A 19,433-nucleotide genomic window follows, 5' to 3' on the forward strand; every position below is an offset into this window, starting at 1 on the left:
TGGCATTGGAAAAATGAGCATCTAAAACAGGATGAGGCAATTTAAAAAGGAGAAGGGAGTAGAGGAAGAGTAGGGGGAAAAAGGAATTTTCTAAATTTAAAACACTCATTGCCTTTTCTTGAAATAGTGATTTATATTCTCTGAGTTCACAAGAGAGTAATTGGATATGCATGATGCAATGCTGGAATTTTAGGTATTTTGCCTAAAGGTTATTAACAATTAGTACCACTAGGGAAAAAAATCATAAAGTTAGAATAACAGCCCTCTCTCAAAGGATGACTAAAACTAGACTTGTAATCTGGTCATAATAAAAGTTATTATGTTTATGTTGGAGCACCACATGTTAAAAGGAAAATTGACAAACTAGATTATGTCCAATAGGTGGCCCTGATTAAGTGGGGTCTAAAAAACAAGTTGTATGAGGAACAATAGAAAGACCCTACAATGCTTCCTTCAGAAAAGTAAAGACTGATGAAAATAACTGCTCAAATAAATCCTTCAAAAGGAATGGCGTGCAGAAGAGGGAGTTGGTAAACCTAGAGCCACTGATGGCAGAGCTATGGCCAGAGGGTGGAAGTCAGATGTTGAGTCATCCCATATGAAGGGATGTCTGGTCTCTTCCTACCCAATGTGGTCAAATCTATCCTATATTACATCTGAGAGCTGTCACCCAGGTTTTGCTTTGACAGTTGAAGTGGTGCAGAGCTCGCCCTCCTTCCATGTATGATGGTAGGGTTAGAACATCCTTTCCTGATATTGTGCTGTGAGATTGTAACTTAGATAACTGGTTTACTACTTACATCCTCAATATCCCAGAATGCTATTATTTATTCTCTATGCAACACTCATGACACTTTCAAACAATTATCAGGTTCATCCTTTAGTAGTATACTTGTCAAACTAAATGTCTCTGATTTCATGCACGATTATTAATTCAGTATTCTGTAACTCATATCATTTTAGTCATGGGTATTGTAGTCATTTTGATTTACAGTGTAACTGGAATCTGAAATAAATACTCTTGATAAAATCTAAAAAGCAAGAGTAGCACACAGAACTTCTAATTCCTCTATTCAAGAAAAATCAGTAAATATGTATTAACTAAACATGTATTATGTGCAACTCTATGGTTGCCATTATTTGATATATTAAAGTGTAAGGCCAGTTACTGACAGTATTTGTGGAGTAGATGTACAAGATGCACACCATTATGTGCTATGCATACTGTAGCCCCCAGTTCAGTGGGGAATGGGGAAAGGAAGGAGCCCAGGCTGGCTGGGGACTCCATGGAGGGACTGTAGTGCAGGAGAACCTGGGTTGTACCTTGAAGGATGGGCAGAACTTGTCTGTTTGGAATGGAGAGAAAGACGACTATGGATGTATGTGTAATAATAACGAGGAATAAAGGAGGTCATGACTAGTAGGGACAAATGTTGCTAGAAACAGAAGTGTTTAGATTTTATGTAACATTTCTAATTCAACTTCCTTTCTCTCATTCTAAACATGTTTAGTTTTGCTAGAAATTTTCCAGGACTTGGCTTTCAATGTGTATTAATTTGGCAGACTAATCCTTGATAAGATGCTAAGTGAGGCTGAGCGGGTAATGCTAGAATTCTCCTCAGGTGACAACTGCGGTGTTCAGGAGTGATTTCCTGGATAACCACTTTCCTTTATTCCAAACATGAGAATTCCAGGCAGTCCGATGGGAGAGATATTTTTGGGTAGATATGACTTTTGGTATATTTTAAATTATGTCCTCTTGGGGACAAATGGTCCCAAAAGCAAAAGCCCTCAACTATGTATCTTATCCAACTATAAGAACTTTTGCTCAGCTGGGACATCAAAAAACTTTGTAGAGTGGCCTTCTGTTCATGACCCCACTCATATTTCTATTTCTAAAACAAAGAAACAGGAAAATCAATTAGATAATATAACTGAATAAATATAGGAAAATATGCATTTGGTTTTCACTTAGCCAGTGAGCCTCTGCATTTCCAGAAAATATTGAAGAGACACCATAGAGAATCTGATTTCTCTTAATAGAGACCATAATAAAGCCCCACAGATGCTACTTATTTTTTTAATGTGCATTTCTTTTTTTTTTTTCTTTTTTTGCATCCGGCAGTACTCATAACTTCTGTGGAAACTTAAACATTATTCAATAGAGCAATTCCTGGAAGAACTTCTGAAAGCGGTCATGGATTCTGACCTTGCTTTGGTGTCCTGGGTCTGCCAGCATGCTGCTTTATTATCTCTGGGAGGTTTGGTGCCAAGAGATAGCTCAAGAGTTACAGCTTAAAGAAAACTAAGTGAGAAAATAATTAGTATCTGCCTTTTTTCAAAAAGGAAAACTGCCATTTCCAACTCTCAGTAACTTCACATGTCTATCACTTCTCTTCCATCTTCATCATTCAACTCTTCTACTGGTCTAGCCAGATGACTGTTTAAAAGTGATAGATTATAAACCCTTAAGAATGACCACTGAAATCACTGATTTCAGCCCTTTCTCACTGCCAGTGGGAAGCCAAGACCCAGACTATCTAAATGACTTTTGAGAGATGACACACTAAGTGGCAGAATCAGGGTTTATACTCCACATCACAGGAGTTGAACCAAGCATGGTAGCGTAAAACTTAGCAATGGCATGGGACAGTCACCAAGCAGAACATGGTCACCAAACCTTAGTCCCAGTCATACTAACACAGACATCAGTAACATCTCAAGGGATAAAGAGAAAAAAATGCGCCTCTTATTTTTCATTAGGCTATCTAAAGGAACTAGGTAATAAAATACAATTTACTTTGAGCTCTTAGTTATTCTTTTCCACTTCTCATCGTCTTCCTTGCCACTAACATTTTGAAAACTCACCCTCCATTTGGCAACCTATGTCATAGTTATTTATGGTGAACTACCTGATTTCAAGAGCGTGTCCTTGCCAAAATTTTTCAAGACCTCTATAAGTGCCCTCTTCCTAAACTTTCAGATTAAGTCCTGATTATGCTTGTAAAAATTGCTTAACCTACGTGTCTATAATTGCTCTCTAGCTCACTTTAACCAGGGTGGGGGGAAAAAACATAAAACAATATTTCAGGCCTTAGTTTCTATCACAGGATATATATTTTTAAACCAATGATAGTCTCTTAATTATTGTCTTTCAAAATTGAGATTCTTTTCATTGCTTTTATTGACAAGATTATGAGTGTGTGCATGCCCAAAATTCTGAGAGGAGACTGGAGAATAGATTGCAGCATAGCCATGCCCCCGGGCAGGTGATTTCTTGCTTTCTGTCTCTCTGTCTCTCTCTGACTCTCCGGTGAGCATACATGTCCTATAGCAAAAATTTCTCTCAAAAAAAAAGTTTTTTACTTTATAAATGAACTTTGAAAAAATGTATAAAATGAGCCTAATGAAGCAAACATTCTTACTAGTCATATAACGTTAGAAACATTCACATCTTTATTAAACATCTCAATCCTTAACTTTAAGGTACTATTGTATATCCCACTTAGAATTTGTATGCCAGCGAGGAAAGTAACTTTCTACTATGACTTTTTTCGTGCATAGAATTACAAATAAAGGTGAACTTCTCCTTAATGAACACATGAGCCCTAAATAACTTCATGAATAATCATCAGTTGCTTCAATGTCTGATGGAAAGTATTTGTAGCATTTATAATGGACCTAGCTAGCCACTTAGGAACAAAGATGAATGAAGTATCATACAGACATTTCCAGTTGTCTCTATGATTTCAAGATGGGTAAAGTGTGTTGTTTTTTTATTGCCAGTGAGCATGCACATAATAGGCGGTGGTTTTGCCACAATCCTTTTTCTTCCATTCATTTGGGATTTGGGGCATGTACACATATGTGCTGTTTTTCAATCCTTTAGGGCTGAGATTGTCAGCCATACTATCAGCCGTATTAGATTGTGACTTCAATGCTCAGTGTTTAACTACTGGGTTACAGGACTGACCCTAAAGCCTTATGTTTGAAGTTTCATGTTTTATGCTAAGCACTGTGAGAGATAGGAAGACTGAGAAAACTAGATCTTATAGGACAAAGATGCTAAGGGTACATGATCTGCCCTTGTGAGATAATTAAAGAAGTCAGTGCAGTCAAGAGCTCTGTGGCTGAAACTGGCAGAGGTGTCACTGGACATGAAAATAGAGTCACCATTACATGTTTGGAGTATGTTGCTGACACATCAGAGAGCCAGAGCCGTCTTCATTGATAAGGGAAGGGTAGGTCCCAGAGTGACCATGGGGTCCAAGTGACATTTTCTCTGCTTAGAGAGATCTAGAATGTGCCTCTACCAACTACTTTCCAATTTCATTAACCTACTCCTAGTTCTTCTATGCAAGGCACTGTTTCATCCTCAGTTCTGAGTTATTTGTGAAGACTAACTTGTAACACTAAACTGTAATATGTGCCACAATTAAAGCCTCTTTAAAAAGATGCATTTTATATTTCCTCTCTTCAGAACAGCCCAATCATCTCTCCCAAGACAGGGGAATAAAATGCCTCTGATTATAGGATGTTCAAAAAGAACAGGGAGTAAGCCGAAAAAAATTAGGTTTAAGTCCAGAGTTACCCATACATATATAGAAAGATGTGGAATTAGACCCTGAAAATCCTTCACAAAATCATAAGTATTGTCATGCACTAACAAGTTAGTGAATTTTCCCATTAAAATTAAATAGGAGGCCATGGTAAATTACCCATTTCATTTCTCCTTCAAGATAAATGGCATCTTGTCACTTCTTACTGTGGGTGTACTTCAGCTGTAATACATACATTTATGCCAAGTGGGTCATTTATACTGTTTCCTGCTGGAGTTTTTCTTCTTTCAACTTAGTAGAAAATATTTGTGATCTTTATTACCCCAAATAAATCTACAAAATGCTTTTTGCTTGAGGCTCTTTATTTTAATTTCAGATAAATAAATCAAATTAGGTTTCCGGCTGCCATATTAAGATAAGCATAAAACTAAAAATAGCAAGAATATTTTAAGTTAAATGTCTTCTGATTAAATAGTAGCAGATTTCTCTGGGTGACCCTCAATTTTACTGACATTGGAAATTTTTTTTTTTTTGTACTTTGAGAGTGTTTCTTAAAGAATACAAACCTGTTTAAACTAGATGTAGAATTATGTTCAAATCACCTATGGGCTTATTTGTTCAATGTTACTCAACTCCAACTTTTAGAGGTCACAGTTAATTCATCTTTACGGCAGAGCTATTTCAGGTCAGCCAGTGACATGGTGGTTGAGGTGACTGGATCCTCCATTGTCTACTGTCTGGTTCTAGTCCCAGACTCAGTAGCTTGAAAAACACACCATTTGCATGTTCATGTGTGTCCAAAATCCCAAAAGGAGGGAGAGATCCTCCATGGGGGATCTTTCTCACTCTATCTCTGGCTACTGTAAACACCCTCTGATAAATTTTAAAGGCTGTGTGTGTGTGTGTGTGTGTATGTGTGTGTGTGTGTACATTTCCCCAATTATAGAGGGCAATTTTGTATCTTTGTAGGTTAACATACTGATTATTTATACAGTGGTTCAGTTATCAATTATAAGTCCTAAATCTGAAATTCTCATTATCCTCTGTCCAGTTAGACCTTAACATCTTAAAAGCAATTCAAATTCTCTAACTTTAGTAACTGATTCTTTTTTTTTTTTTTTTTTTTTTTTTTGGGGGGGTTAGTGTGTGTGCTTGCCAGACAGAGAGAGACAGAAAGTGAGAAATCACTCCCCAGAGGGGATGACCATGCTGCAATCCCTTCTCCATTCTCCTGTCGGGATCTTAGGCACACACGCACATGCGCCCAGCGTGAGTTCAAGCCACTGGGTCAGGACTCTAACCACAGTCGGCTACATGGGAGTCCAGCGACATAGCCATTATGCTAACTGCTGGTCCCAGTAACTGATTCTTCATCTACCCTTACTCATTCCACCAATTCTGCTTTTACTCAAGGCTTGAATCAAAATGCCACCTTCCAGTCCAGCTGTGGTGGCACATGGAACAGGAGTTCTTCTGTGTGATGCTGATGATCCTGGAGACCACAGAGGGTGGCTTAGGCTTCCATCCAAGGTCTAACTTGGCACATCAAGCACAGCCATGATCTTGCAGGGCTTGGCAGGAAGGTGGGGAGGACTGTGGCATGAAGAACTCTTGAGGGTAACTGTGTATGTGCATCTCTCTCTCTCTCAGAAACCAAGCTTAAAAAAAAAAATGCCCACCTCCTTATCTGGGAGGACTTCTTCAAACTTTCTGAGGATTGTCTAAGATGTTTTTTATAGCTTCCTGCTCCTAACCTCAGTGGATGTCCTTTTTGGGTCTTTAAAAAGCTCATGAAAAATGAATTTTATGAAAAAAAAAAACTACACATAGATTTTTCAAAATATGTGCCAAAATAATAAATAATAATATATACTGTAGTTCCATTTTTCACAAGCTATTGAAGTATCCTATGCTAATTGTACTTGTAAACAAGTGTTGGAGAGAAGAGAAAATAATAATAAATAATACTTTAATTCCATTGTTCACAAACTTTTGAAGTATTCTATGCTGATTCTACTTGTAAACAAGCTTTGGTGAGAAGAGAAAAGGATGAAATCTGTATGATTTTAGTCTATTTTATACATTTAAAATAATGTGTATTTTATATACCTAAATGTATATTTTCTGGAAGATTACCATGGTCCTTAAAAAAAAAGGTCAGATTTTTTTAATTAAAAAAACCCCACAGATATGAAGTTACAATAGAGTTTTATCCTGACCTTGTTAGTGTTCTTTTGTGCCAGAAGGTTTGGGTTCAAATGCTAGGCACCTAGATAGACACACTTGCAGAACACATGTGAGCCACCTAAATTAACTATAACATTCATAAATCCTAAGATGTATGGTCAGAAATGAACCTGGGCAATCCTCTGGCTCAATCAATCCAGATGACATCTTGGACTTACTTGACTACTTTCTTCAACTGCTAAACAAAAGTGGCTTAAAAGAGAGCGATGCTTCTTCAGAGCTTTGAGAAGAGCCTGAACACTCCCTTGCTTTTCCAAGGTTGGCCCAACAACCTATAATAAGTACCCTTAGATGTGCAGCTGAGCCCATAGCCCTCCCTACCACTGTCCAGGGGTGACATGATCACTGAAGCATGTGGCAATACCCAATTTTGAGAGCCCTGATTTATTCTCTCTTGTGCTGGGCAGAGGGCATGGTTTGGAGGCCAGACTCTCATCTTGGCAGGGGTCTGCGACTGTCTGCAGCTCTGAACAACCCCTGGTGTGTAATTGGGGAATGACATTGATGGGTTTCAAGAGTAGCCCTGGGGCTTGCACTTGCCCAAGAACACAGCCATGGTTTTGAAATCCAGCCTGAGGGTACAGAGGAGAGGAAGATAATGTAAAGTTGACTAGCCCTGGTCTCCTTTGACCTCAGCAGAGCCAGGAAGCATGTGCTGTTATTGAGTTGGCATAGCATGATGTTTTGCTTTCAGAGCTTTTATTGCTATTAGAGCACAGAGCTCTCTCTTTGTTTGCTACACATTCTATCCCCCAGAGACAGCCTCTTTTACTCTTGAAGAGATTTAAAAAACAAATCATAGTTCTTATTTTATTCGCTGTCCACCATTAAGAATTCATGCAGAGCAATTTTACTTGTTGCCAATTAAGATCTCCCAGTGGAGGTCTATGATTACAGCAAAGGCAACCTGTTTAATACTTGGCATCTCCTTAGTCTACATAAATTAACCCCATGAGGATAGAGGCGTGCTAATTCTTAAGATGCTTGGATAATACGAGATTCTAAGATCCAGGATATGTAGAAAGTAAATTTGCCAGAGGCTCTAGGCCTGACATTGCTTAGAGCATAGGTGCTTTTGCTTTTTACCTCTGCCTTATTACTATAGAAATTCTAAGCTAACACTTGAGCAAACAAATTTTCTCAGGGATAGAGTAATAGCGTGTGGCCGCCCAACAAAAAATTTAATCTTCCTCACCTTCTCCTTCTCCAAATTGAGATTTAGTGTTAAAAGGAACTTTAGAGACACTGGTGCCAACGCCCTCACCCAATGTATAGATGTATCAAAATTACAGAGAACCTGAATGAGCATTTGGAGTGTGGAACGATTTATTTCGATGTTCATGGCACTTAGATAAGCAACATTTGAATCATGGTGAGAATGAAAGCAACATTCTTATCCAATTTTTCAATATTGTTTTCCTTGGAAGTATAACTGCATGCAAGCCAGAAAGCAAAGGTAAAATTCTGTTTTAAGAAATTTTGGACTCCTGAAAATAATTTTATTACTGAAAGGGATGAACCATGTGGGATTTTCTTCTAAGTAGAGACCTATACATGCTTTTCAATGAAGAGTTTTACTTTCCCTGGTGATGTAAGAAACCCTCACTCTCTGCTGAGAAGCAGGTGTTAAAGACGTTAGCAGGAAAAAGTGTCTAATTGATAATTCAGATTCTTGGAATTTGGTATTGAGGCTTGGACTGCTGAAGACTGGAATCGGTTCTTCTACATACTGACTTTTACCTTTCACCAACAAACCTAGACTCCTAGCACTGCTAGATGCACTTTAACCAAGTGACCCTGTCCAATGCTAGTGAAGTAGAGGTGAGAATACATACCATATAAATGGTTAGATAAAAACTGAACGGGTCACCATTTCCCAAGGTACATTTCCTTGAAGCTTAAGAGTAAATGCTCAAAAAAAAAAAAAAAAAATTTTAGGATTTTTTTAAGCCAAAAGTTTTTTTATATATTGTATTTGCACGTGCATAGCACTTACTAGCAATATTTAGGGCTATGAGAAATTTGGCAATTAAAACGTTTAAAACTTGGGCTTAGCTAGTACTTTTCGAATATCACAGAAGGACTTTGTTTTTCTTAAAATGTTCATAGCGTGGCCAATTTTTCAATATTGTTTTCCTTGGAAGTATAACTGCATGCAAGCCAGAAAGCAAAGGTAAAATTCTGTTTTAAGAAATTTTGGACTCCTGAAAATAATTTTATTACTGAAAGGGATGAACCATGTGGGATTTTCTTCTAAGTAGAGACCTATACATGCTTTTCAATGAAGAGTTTTACTTTCCCTGGTGATGTAAGAAACCCTCACTCTCTGCTGAGAAGCAGGTGTTAAAGACGTTAGCAGGAAAAAGTGTCTAATTGATAATTCAGATTCTTGGAATTTGGTATTGAGGCTTGGACTGCTGAAGACTGGAATCGGTTCTTCTACATACTGACTTTTACCTTTCACCAACAAACCTAGACTCCTAGCACTGCTAGATGCACTTTAACCAAGTGACCCTGTCCAATGCTAGTGAAGTAGAGGTGAGAATACATACCATATAAATGGTTAGATAAAAACTGAACGGGTCACCATTTCCCAAGGTACATTTCCTTGAAGCTTAAGAGTAAATGCTCAAAAAAAAAAAAAAAGATTTTAGGATTTTTTTAAGCCAAAAGTTATTTTATATATTGTATTTGCACGTGCATAGCACTTACTAGCAATATTTAGGGCTATGAGAAATTTGGCAATTAAAACGTTTAAAACTTGGGCTTAGCTAGTACTTTTCGAATATCACAGAAGGACTTTGTTTTTCTTAAAATGTTCATAGCGTGGTGACTCAGTATTACTGTTCCTTGGAATATATTTAGGAAAGTGTACACATGATTTATTTTGATCACTGGTTCTCAACAAGGAAAGGAGGTGATTTTGCCACCTTAGAGGACACTTAATATGGCTGTCAGCACTGAGGGACATCACTGGCAGGTAGTAAGCATCAGCAGGGATGATTCTAACCATCTTACCATGCACGTGACAACCCTATACCCACGACAGAGAAAAATCTGGCCCCAAGTATCAATAGTGCCTTGGTTGAGAAAGGCACAACTCCAGATCCAGCTTGTTGAAATGGAATTTAGATAATCTGGAATCTGGGTTGGCAGCTGGCACTCTGCATTTACCAGACCTTATCATTTGATTTGGGCCCCACAGACCTGCTTATTTATTCCTTATTAATTTAGAGGCTTTTGATAACACTGTTTCCAGTTTTGCTTTTGAACATCAGAAATAATTTGATATTTGGTTGAGTTATGAGCATGCTGTTAGGTATTTTGACTGTATTAGCCACTTCTACTCATATATTCTATTCATATCTTGGTACTCGTATTGCATAATTGTATCATCAAACAATATTTAAGCATTATTGAAAAATTACCTTATTTATGTCTCTATATGTATATCAATGCAATATAATATCCTAGACATTTTATGTTTCATATAATTTCACTGCTTGGGTATCTTAATTACTACCTATATTGGTACCTTCTTTTTATAGATAAGAAAACTCAGTCTCAAGATGTTATCCAACAGCTAGTTTGAGGAGGCCAGGACCAAAGTGTAAGTCCTCAAAATCTCTAGCCTAGTCCTGTTTCCATTTTGACAGCATCATGCTGCTTCACTTATTTTCATATACGGTTTCACATACATGGTTTGAGAGTGTAGTTTCAATGCCATAGATATTCATGAATTTGATCTATATTTTCCAACTGTGTCCTAAACTCTTAATTGGAGGCTGTGAATGGAGAATCAATTTTTCTCAGATATTAGGAAAAAGACATTCTCAGTGGTTGTTCCTTACCATTTTGTCAGTTACAGATTTTGTGAGATCAGAACTAGTAACAGATTATGTAATGCACACAATCCTTTCTATCTTAATACTTCTACTAAATTTCCACATTAGAAAATATAAAGGCACAGGAAATTACAACTGTGTTTCAACATCAGCTAGTATAAGGGACTAGCAGTTAGCATAATGGCTATGTCCCTGGACTCCCATGTAGTCGACTGCAGTTCGAGTCCTGGACCCGGTGGCTTAAACTCATGCCAGGTGCGTGTGCGTGCGTGCCCAAGATCCCAAGAAGAGAAAGGAGGAGAAGGGATTGCGGTGTGGTCATCCTCCCTGGGGTGTGATTTCTTGCTTTCTGTCTCTCTGTCTCTCTGTCTTTCTGGAGAGCACACACACCCTATGGCAAAATACTTCTCCACAGGACTCCAAAATAGTTGTTATCTTGTGAGCACTATTACTATAGTGCTAGATACATAATAATACGTATCTTTGTGCCACAGCAGATGGTTATGCTATAATAACCAACCAAAATCTGTTAAAGAATAGTAGTGCCCCTCATGGGTATAAGGAGACACTTTTTAATCTTCTCACCCAATCATCTACAAACTGTACCTCTTTTTACATTTCAGTAAGCAGCAAGAAGAGTATGCTTTGTCTTTATCATGCTTTTGATCAATCCTCAAAGTTGGTGACCATTATTTAGTACCAACCACAATTATTAGGCCTAAATATTCAGAACTTGTCTCTCAAGTTATGTTAGCTCAAGTATAAATAGAAGGCCATCAGGTAATATTACCAGCAATGACAAATAACCCACTCCAAGATAATTGTAGCAGCCACAAATCAAAGGCATAATAAAATCAGAGAAGAAGCCCACAGTGATTTATGAGAGCATTTGTTTAACTTCAGGCGACCTAATTGTGGTAGCATACATGACATGTCATTCCCGTGATCCTCTGCACATCATAGATTCTACCCTAACTCATGAATAAAGCATTTTAAAAATTTAATAATCAGAAAGATTTCCCTTTCTGCTCACTGTCACTCACATATTCTTCACCAAAAACAGTTTGGCTAGAGTCGCAGTTATATTGTAATAACCATCATAAAGCCCATGACTTTAAGTCAGTCAAGTCAGGATCTGTTTGCACAATATAATCAAATGCAATTTCATGATTCAATAAATAGTATATAAGTCTGCTATTATTGGTTTTCATTTTCTTTTCAATTCTACCCATTTCCATTTTCTTCTGGGTAGCTATACTGACTATCTGAATGTCATAATTGCTCTTTATTGTTATTCAAATGGAGTTTTTATATTAGATTCTCTTACACTATATATAAGGGTTTACTTCTTCAACAGTAATAATTCCATTTCTGAAGGAAAATGAAGCAATTGCACAAAAAATTGAGCTCTTACTTTATGTTAGGTTAAGTCTATGCCTGAAATGGGATTTAATTTAATCATACCTGAGAAGACCAAAAGTTTTTACTAGCTACCTCAAAAAAGCAAGAAAATAGCATTTCTCATGCAGTTTTTTTTTTTCTTAGCTTAAAGAGCCCATGAAACCATTACTTCTCCGCAATGATGTGTTTAAGATACACTTACTAACCAAATTAAACTCTAAATTGTTTTCATTGTTTTGTGTATTTCTCTCTTGAGAGACAGAGGAAAACACTCTGTACAAATGGTTGAAGTAAAATGTTGCATATCAGTTATATAGTTTTTCAAATATACTTTCCTATAGATTTACAGAAAATATAGTTAAAAAGGCACACAACCATAAATTGTTGTTGATTTTATTAATATACTGGTTCACAAAAGAAAAGCTATATCAAAATTAAGTTACAGATCTCAAAAACAAATCTAGCAAAGATTGCATCAAGTTATATTGAATTAATTTGTGTGTCAGTGGCAAACAGATTTAAACATTGAACTTTTGTAAGAGAGGGTACTTCTCAAAGTTCATGGAAAAGTGGTATTAAAAGATTAAAAATATTATTTCTTGACATACATCCATCAAGTTCAAGACACCTATGTAAACAGTGACACATCTACTTAGTCTATCCCTAGAGGAATTCAACAAAATATTTTTTTCATTAAGAAACATGGGAGCACTTCAAAGATTGTTTAAGATTAGGAGACAAAAAGGAATCAGAAAGAGGGATCAGCAGTTAGCTTAATGGCTATGTTGCTGGATTCCCATGTAGTCGACTGTGGTCTGAGTCCCGGACCCGGCATCTTAAACTCACGCCCAGTGCGTGTGCGTGCGCACCCAAGATCCCCAGAGGAGAATGGAGGAGATGGGATTGCAGCCTGGCCAGGCCTCCTGGGGAGTGATTTCTCGCTTTCTGTTTCTCTGTCTTCCTGGCAAGTGCAAAAGGCTCGTGCCCTAAAGAAAAAACCTTTCAAAAAAAAAAAAAAAAAGAAAAAGAAAAAGAAAAGAAAAGAAATCAGAAAGAGCCAAATCAGGACTCCAAAGTAGATGCCTCATGATTTCCCATAGAAACTCGCACAAAATTGTCCTCGTTCAATGAGAAGAATGGGCAGTAGCGTTGTGGAAAACACACTCTGGGAATAGGAGCACTGAAAGCGTTCTGCCCGGACTTCACCCTCCTGTCCCCCAGATCTAGTCAGAAGCCAGGAGAAGCCAATCACCAGCCATCTATATCTGAGTTCTGAGCAACACCTAGCAGGGATTAGGGCCAGTAAAGACCTTCTGCCTAGACTTCACCTTTCTGTCCCTGAGATCTCCCCAAGAGTCAGTTAGAGCACCCTATTTATTTTTTGTCTCTCTCCATTTCTTTCTAATTTTATTTTTTATATAATGCTTTTAAACTTCTTAGCTCTCTGTCACTCTTTTATATTGCTAATTGTTACCTGCCCCCCACCCCCATAGAACAAGCCAATCATCAGTCATTTATATCTGAGTTCGGAGTGACCCCTTTTGTGTGCGGTTTTCATTTTTTGCTTAAATTTTTTTTTTAATTTTTAAAATTATTTTTGTCTTATGTTCTATCTCTTTTGGGGGGTTGTCCTTCCCTCTCCCCTTTTCTTTTTAACCTTTCTCACTTCTCTGCTCAGCCTGCACACACTGAGTTTCTAGACAGGTCTAGGTGCACAGTAGCCAAATCTGATACTTCTAGGGTTCGATTAATCAACTTCAATTGAATCTACTGCACAAAAGGAGAAAAGCAGTACTGTTTAGAGACTGCAGGTCACCTCCTCCTGAAGGCCTCTGAATGCTCAGATTTCACTCCAAAAACTAGGAAAAATATGTAATCCATCAGATGACAAGAAAACACTACAGAGGCACAAGAAATATGAGAAACCAAGAAAATCTCTCTCCCCTAAAGGAAAAGAATAACTCCTCTTCCTCCACAGACAATACAAGGGAACTCGTGGAAATGTCAGATAAAGAATTTTAAATATTCATCATAACAAAGCTAACAGAGATGCAAGAGAATAGAGACAGTGAACTCCAGAAGACAAAGGAGAAAAGAGACAACAAATTCCAGGCAGTGAGGAAGTTCTTGCATGATCTGAAAGAGGAGATACACATGATAAAAAAGAATCAAATGGAATTGTTAGAGATGAAGGCTCAGAACCTCCCATGAAAGTCTCAAAAGGAGATTGGATCATACAGATCTAATCTCAGATGCAGAAGATAGAATCTCTGACCTAGAAAAAGCCACCAAAAAGACTGAGAAAATAATTCCCCCCAAAATGAGAATAACATACAAGTAATACTAGATACCACTAAATGCTCAAACACCCGGATAAAACTAATAAGGACATTAATAAATCTATTTCATGAAATCCCGGTAGAAAACTTTCCAAACCTAAAGAGGCACTCAAATACCCAGAACCAACAAATACAAAGTACCCCACATAGAATCAACTGAAGAAGATCTTCTCCAAGGCACATCATTGACCAAAACCACAGACAGAGGCAGGATACTAAATTTGGCCAGAGAGAAACGTCAAGTTACTTTCAAAGGATATCCCATCAGGATAACAGCAGGCCTCTCATCAGAAACAACGCAAGCCAGGAAAAAAATGTGAAAATATATTCAAAGTGTTAAGTGAAAAATAATTTCATCCAAGAATACTATACCCAGCAGGATTATCTTTCATATGGGAAAAAAAGGCAAAAACATTCTCTGATAAACAAAACCTAAAATAATTCAGCTCTCCAAGAAGTGCTGAAGGAAGTGCTGTATCAGGAAAACTAAAGTCGATACACAGAAGTAAGGGTAAAAAAAAAAAAAAAACCAGGGAACCAGCAGTTAGCGTAATGGCTATGTCGCTGGACTCCCACGTAGTCGACCGTGGTTCATGTCCCGGACCCGGTGGCTTAGAACTCACGCCGGGCACGTGTGCGTGCGTGCCCAAGATCCCGAGAGGAGAATGGAGGAGAAAGGATTGCGGTGTGACCATCCCCCCTGGGGGGTGATTTCTCGCTTTCTGTCTCTATGTCTCTCTCTGTCTGTCTGGCGAGCGCACGCGCCCTACAGTGAAAATCTCTCCAAAAAAGAAAAAAAAAACAAACAAATAAAACAAAACATAACAAAACAAAAACAACAAGAAAATGGCCAGCCTAATGGTAAGGGCAAATCTGGAGTTGAATGTTAACTTTCAGAATTTAAATGGAAAGATTAGATCACAGCAACACTGCAGATTCAATAAAAGAAAGATTAATTACATGAGACTGAATTAGTGAAATAGAATGTTTTTGACTTTAGACTAAAACATTACTGATTTTCTTCTATGCTTTGATTTCCAAATTTAGGGCATTTTGTCTTCTCTTGAACTGTTGACAGGTTCATCTACCTACTCTTTGAACTGAATCTTAAACTTTTTCCTGGCTTTAAGTCTTAGGCAAATTTCTCTTAACATTTTAAAATTTTTTATCTATGAAAACTAAAACTGTTTTTCTTGAAATTAAAAAATGCATTAAAAATACCTGTTTAATGATTGTAGTAAGCTATATAGCCCCAGCTAGGTGCTACTTTATACCGTGTTCACTTTACTCATTGAAGTTTACACCTAAAGTCAGACATGTGTTCATAGATGTATCAGCTGTGTTTGCTATTGAAAGTTTTAAAATTAATTAAGAAATCAATAACATGTGGAAAAAAAAAAAGAATGGAAAACAACTGTAGATACCAGAGACAGTGTGGCAGGAGCATGGAAAATGGCAGAGGATGAGAGGTAGGGAATCAAGGGGGAAAAAAAAGCAAAATATATAAGAAACAAGAAATGGAAAAATATTTTGTTGACAATAACATGTGTGATAATATCCTTGATTGAGCCAATATACAGTGTATTCTGGATGAAAAATCTCATTTTGTACATTGCATTGATGTACAATGAATAAAGTAATTAAATAAATTTAAATAAATTTTAAAATTAATTAATCAAGTAATTTTAAAAAGAAAAATACATTCTGGAGAGGTTTTCTCAGGCATTTTCTGCTAATGCTTTGACTACCTTCCCTCTCAAACATTTTCATAATAAGATGTTATCATTCTTTGTCCCTCTAGAAAGCCAACAAGGAAAATGACTTGAGCATCCCAAGAAACTACTGCAATGACCCTGGCACTTGACTAGTAGACTTTTGCTTCAACTGGACCACTTCCATCTCTTGTTAGCCGTAGCTTTGTGCTTTGTCTTCAGGACTGTGCTAGTAAAGCTATATATCATCTACTGTCATAAATCTTCAAAGAAATACTTCAGGATCTTGATCTCACTTGCTTAAAATTTCTATTGAAAGTTCTGCTTTTATCTGTAGCTGATCTGGGTACAATGATTTTGACACCCGTGGAGCAGAAGATTTGCTTAATTTTATTATTTCCATCAGAATTGTTTTGATATCGACTCTGTTGTTAATCATTCATCCTTTTCAGTGAGAACATAAATAAAATTTGGGACCAGCAGTAGGCATAATGGCTATGTCGCCAGACTCACATGTAGTTGACCATGGTTCAAGTCCCAGACACGGTGTCTTAAACTCACGCTGTGTGTGTGTGCGTGCGTGCCCAAGATCCTGAGAGGAAAATGAAGAAGGGATTGCGATGCGGCCATCCCCCCGGGGCGTGATTTCTCGCTTTCTGTCTCTCTATCCCTCTCTGCCTTTATGGCGAGTGCACGCACCCTAGAGCAAAAACCTCTCCAAAGATTAAAAAAAAGAACATAAATAAAATTCATTGTTTCCTCACCAATTGATATGGATTGCCTTCCATAGCAGGCATCATCTTGTCCCTTCTTAGGGGTTATTAATTTATGAAATGTTAATTTACTTGGGGCGTTGTCCTCATAAACTTCACATAGGACATCAGTGATTTTACCATTCTTCCAACCAAGCTTCACCATGAATTTCACATTTATCCTTGCTTCAATTTTAGCAAAATATAAGTGGCTTTTATAGGGGATCTTTCCAAATTGATATCTGTCTTAGTGCCTAAAATTCAATTCTGTTTATACATATTATCATGAATTACTTTGAGCTTATTTTTATGCAAAAATATTTTGAAATTCATGCATAATTTTTTCATAAAATGCATTTTCTATGAACTTTTTGAAATTTCCTCATATCCTCCAAACAATTTTTTTGTGTGTGTATACAGAAATAGAATATTTTCTATTCCTGTAGCCAGAGATCTGTTCTTCAGAAAACTAATATAAAGGGAGAACAAACTAAAACACAAGGTACTTCCTGAGAACCCCTTAGGGAAGATTAATTTGTTACAACAATATGGGGCTGGCAAGTGGCATGGTGGTTAAGGGCGCTGGACTCCCACATGGCCAACCATGGTTCAAGTCTCAGACCTGGTGGCTTGCTTTCTCACTTCCTCACTCTCTTTCTGTCTGTCTCTGAAAAAACTGGAAAATAACAATGATAATAATAATAAATAAAGTTAAATGAAATAATTCTTTAAAAAAAAATTTGTTACAACAATACATGAAAAAATCCAACACCATTGGTACCCAACAGTGAAGGACTGGATGAGGTGAAGCAAAAGCCATAGTGCTCCTAAAGATTTACCTGCATCTCTATGTGCAGAGACACCATTCTCCTCCAAGCTGCCAAAGTGATTAAAAGAAATAAAGGGTTTGGGACCAAGCAGTTGGCATAATGGCTATGTCACTGGACTCCCATGTAGTCGACTGTGGTTCGATTCCTGGACCTGGTGGCTTAAACTCATGCCAAGTGCATGTGTGTGTGTGTGTGTGTGTGCCCAAGATCCTGAGAGGAGAATGGAGAAGGGGTTGTGGCGTGACCATTCCCGCTGGGGGGTGATTTCTCTCTTTCTGTCTCTCTGTTTCTGTTTTTCTGGTGAATGTACGCACCCTATAGAAAAACCTCTCAAAAAAAAAGGTGGTGGGCTTTAAGGATTTATAAACCTCACTGAGATAAAGTTAACCAGCAGGCGACGTGGTGATTAAGGCGTTGGATACTCCCACATGGTAGACCAGGGTTCAAGTCCTAAATCTGGTGGCTGGCTTTCTCACTTCCTTTCTCTCTCTCACGCTCACCCTCTGTCTCTCTCCGGTCAAATTAAATGAATGAATAAATTAAATTAAATAAATGATTATTTAAAAAAAAAAGTTAATTCTATGAATCAATTCTGTTATATTATGGGGGCATTATGTAATTAAGCAGTATTTTTTTTTTCAAAAAGCAAGAACTATAGAAATTGAGAAGAAGGAATTCAGATTTCATTGCAGCACCTATAAACAGAAAAACCTTATAGACCTTAAAAATCTAAATAATGACACCATACCATCTTTGCCAGTATCAATTCCCAAGAGGCCCTAGGTAATAAGTTACTTGAGAGTATGACTTCTTTTTCCAATTTACCTGCACAAGTATTCTTGGATAACTTCCCCATGCCTAGAGTAAGAGCTCCTTATGTAGAATAAAAGCATCAGAGAACAATACAAAGCAGATCTCCAGGAAAACATCAGGGACCTCTAACAACATCCTCAAAATATTCCCCTTTAATATATAGAGAAGCAGAACTTTAAAACAGAAATTATCTACCTTTATTTAAAGAAAAGCACATTCTAAGCAGGCATGGATCAGAGAATGTGGGTTTTAGATTCCACATTATACACTTGTCAGGCGTCCTTGGGCAAATTAATTCCTGACCTTAACAAGTTTCAAGATTCCCACTATTTTTCTAGCACTGGAAGTTGACTCAAAGACAACTTTTGACATTGTCATTTTAACTGTAAGAGATAACACTCTCTAGGTAACCTCTGGTGCTTTTGTTTTTGTTTTAAAGTTTATTTATTTTCTCCCTCCTGGGGGATGATTTCTCACTTTCTCTCTGTTTCTCTAGCGAGTGCATACACTCTATAGCAAAAATCTCTCTACAAAAAAAAATAGTTTATTTAGTTTCTTCTTTCATGACAAGGCCCCCAACAGGGCCCTCATAACATGACCCATGATGACCCATGTCCAGTCTCAGGCAGCCCAGGTCACGGGCACATGCACACATGGTCAGCATGCTCAGGAGACATCCCAGGATACAAACCCAGGAACTTTCCCATGTGAGTCCAGTTGCCTGACCTACCATTGGCATTTCTTGTCCCCAAAGGACTCTGGAACCAAGTAGAAGATGACACCTTTTTCCTAATTCCCACTCCTTTTCCAAAATTAAAACTGTGGAGCTTACTACCCAAATGAAAACATAACATGAATTTAACTCACCTCCAGAGACTTCTATGTTGCTCCTCGAGTTGAGTTAGGAGATGCTCGATGTATTTATTGGAATCCAT

At 37.6% G+C, this 19,433-nt stretch overlaps 1 protein-coding gene across 1 annotated transcript in view; it reads right to left on the minus strand.

The window, feature by feature from the left end:
• Window positions 1-19,433, minus strand: part of NCKAP5 (NCK associated protein 5) — a 732,277-nt gene extending 712,844 nt beyond the window's left edge. Inside the window, exon 1 of the mRNA XM_027772766.1 lies at window positions 19,366-19,433. Coding sequence (XP_027628567.1) covers window positions 19,366-19,433 — 68 coding nt within the window. The remainder of the gene's footprint in view (window positions 1-19,365) is intronic.

Source organism: Tupaia chinensis, unplaced genomic scaffold (assembly GCF_000334495.1).
Source record: "Tupaia chinensis unplaced genomic scaffold, TupChi_1.0 Scaffold000296_1, whole genome shotgun sequence".
Classification (NCBI taxonomy): domain Eukaryota; kingdom Metazoa; phylum Chordata; class Mammalia; order Scandentia; family Tupaiidae; genus Tupaia; species Tupaia belangeri.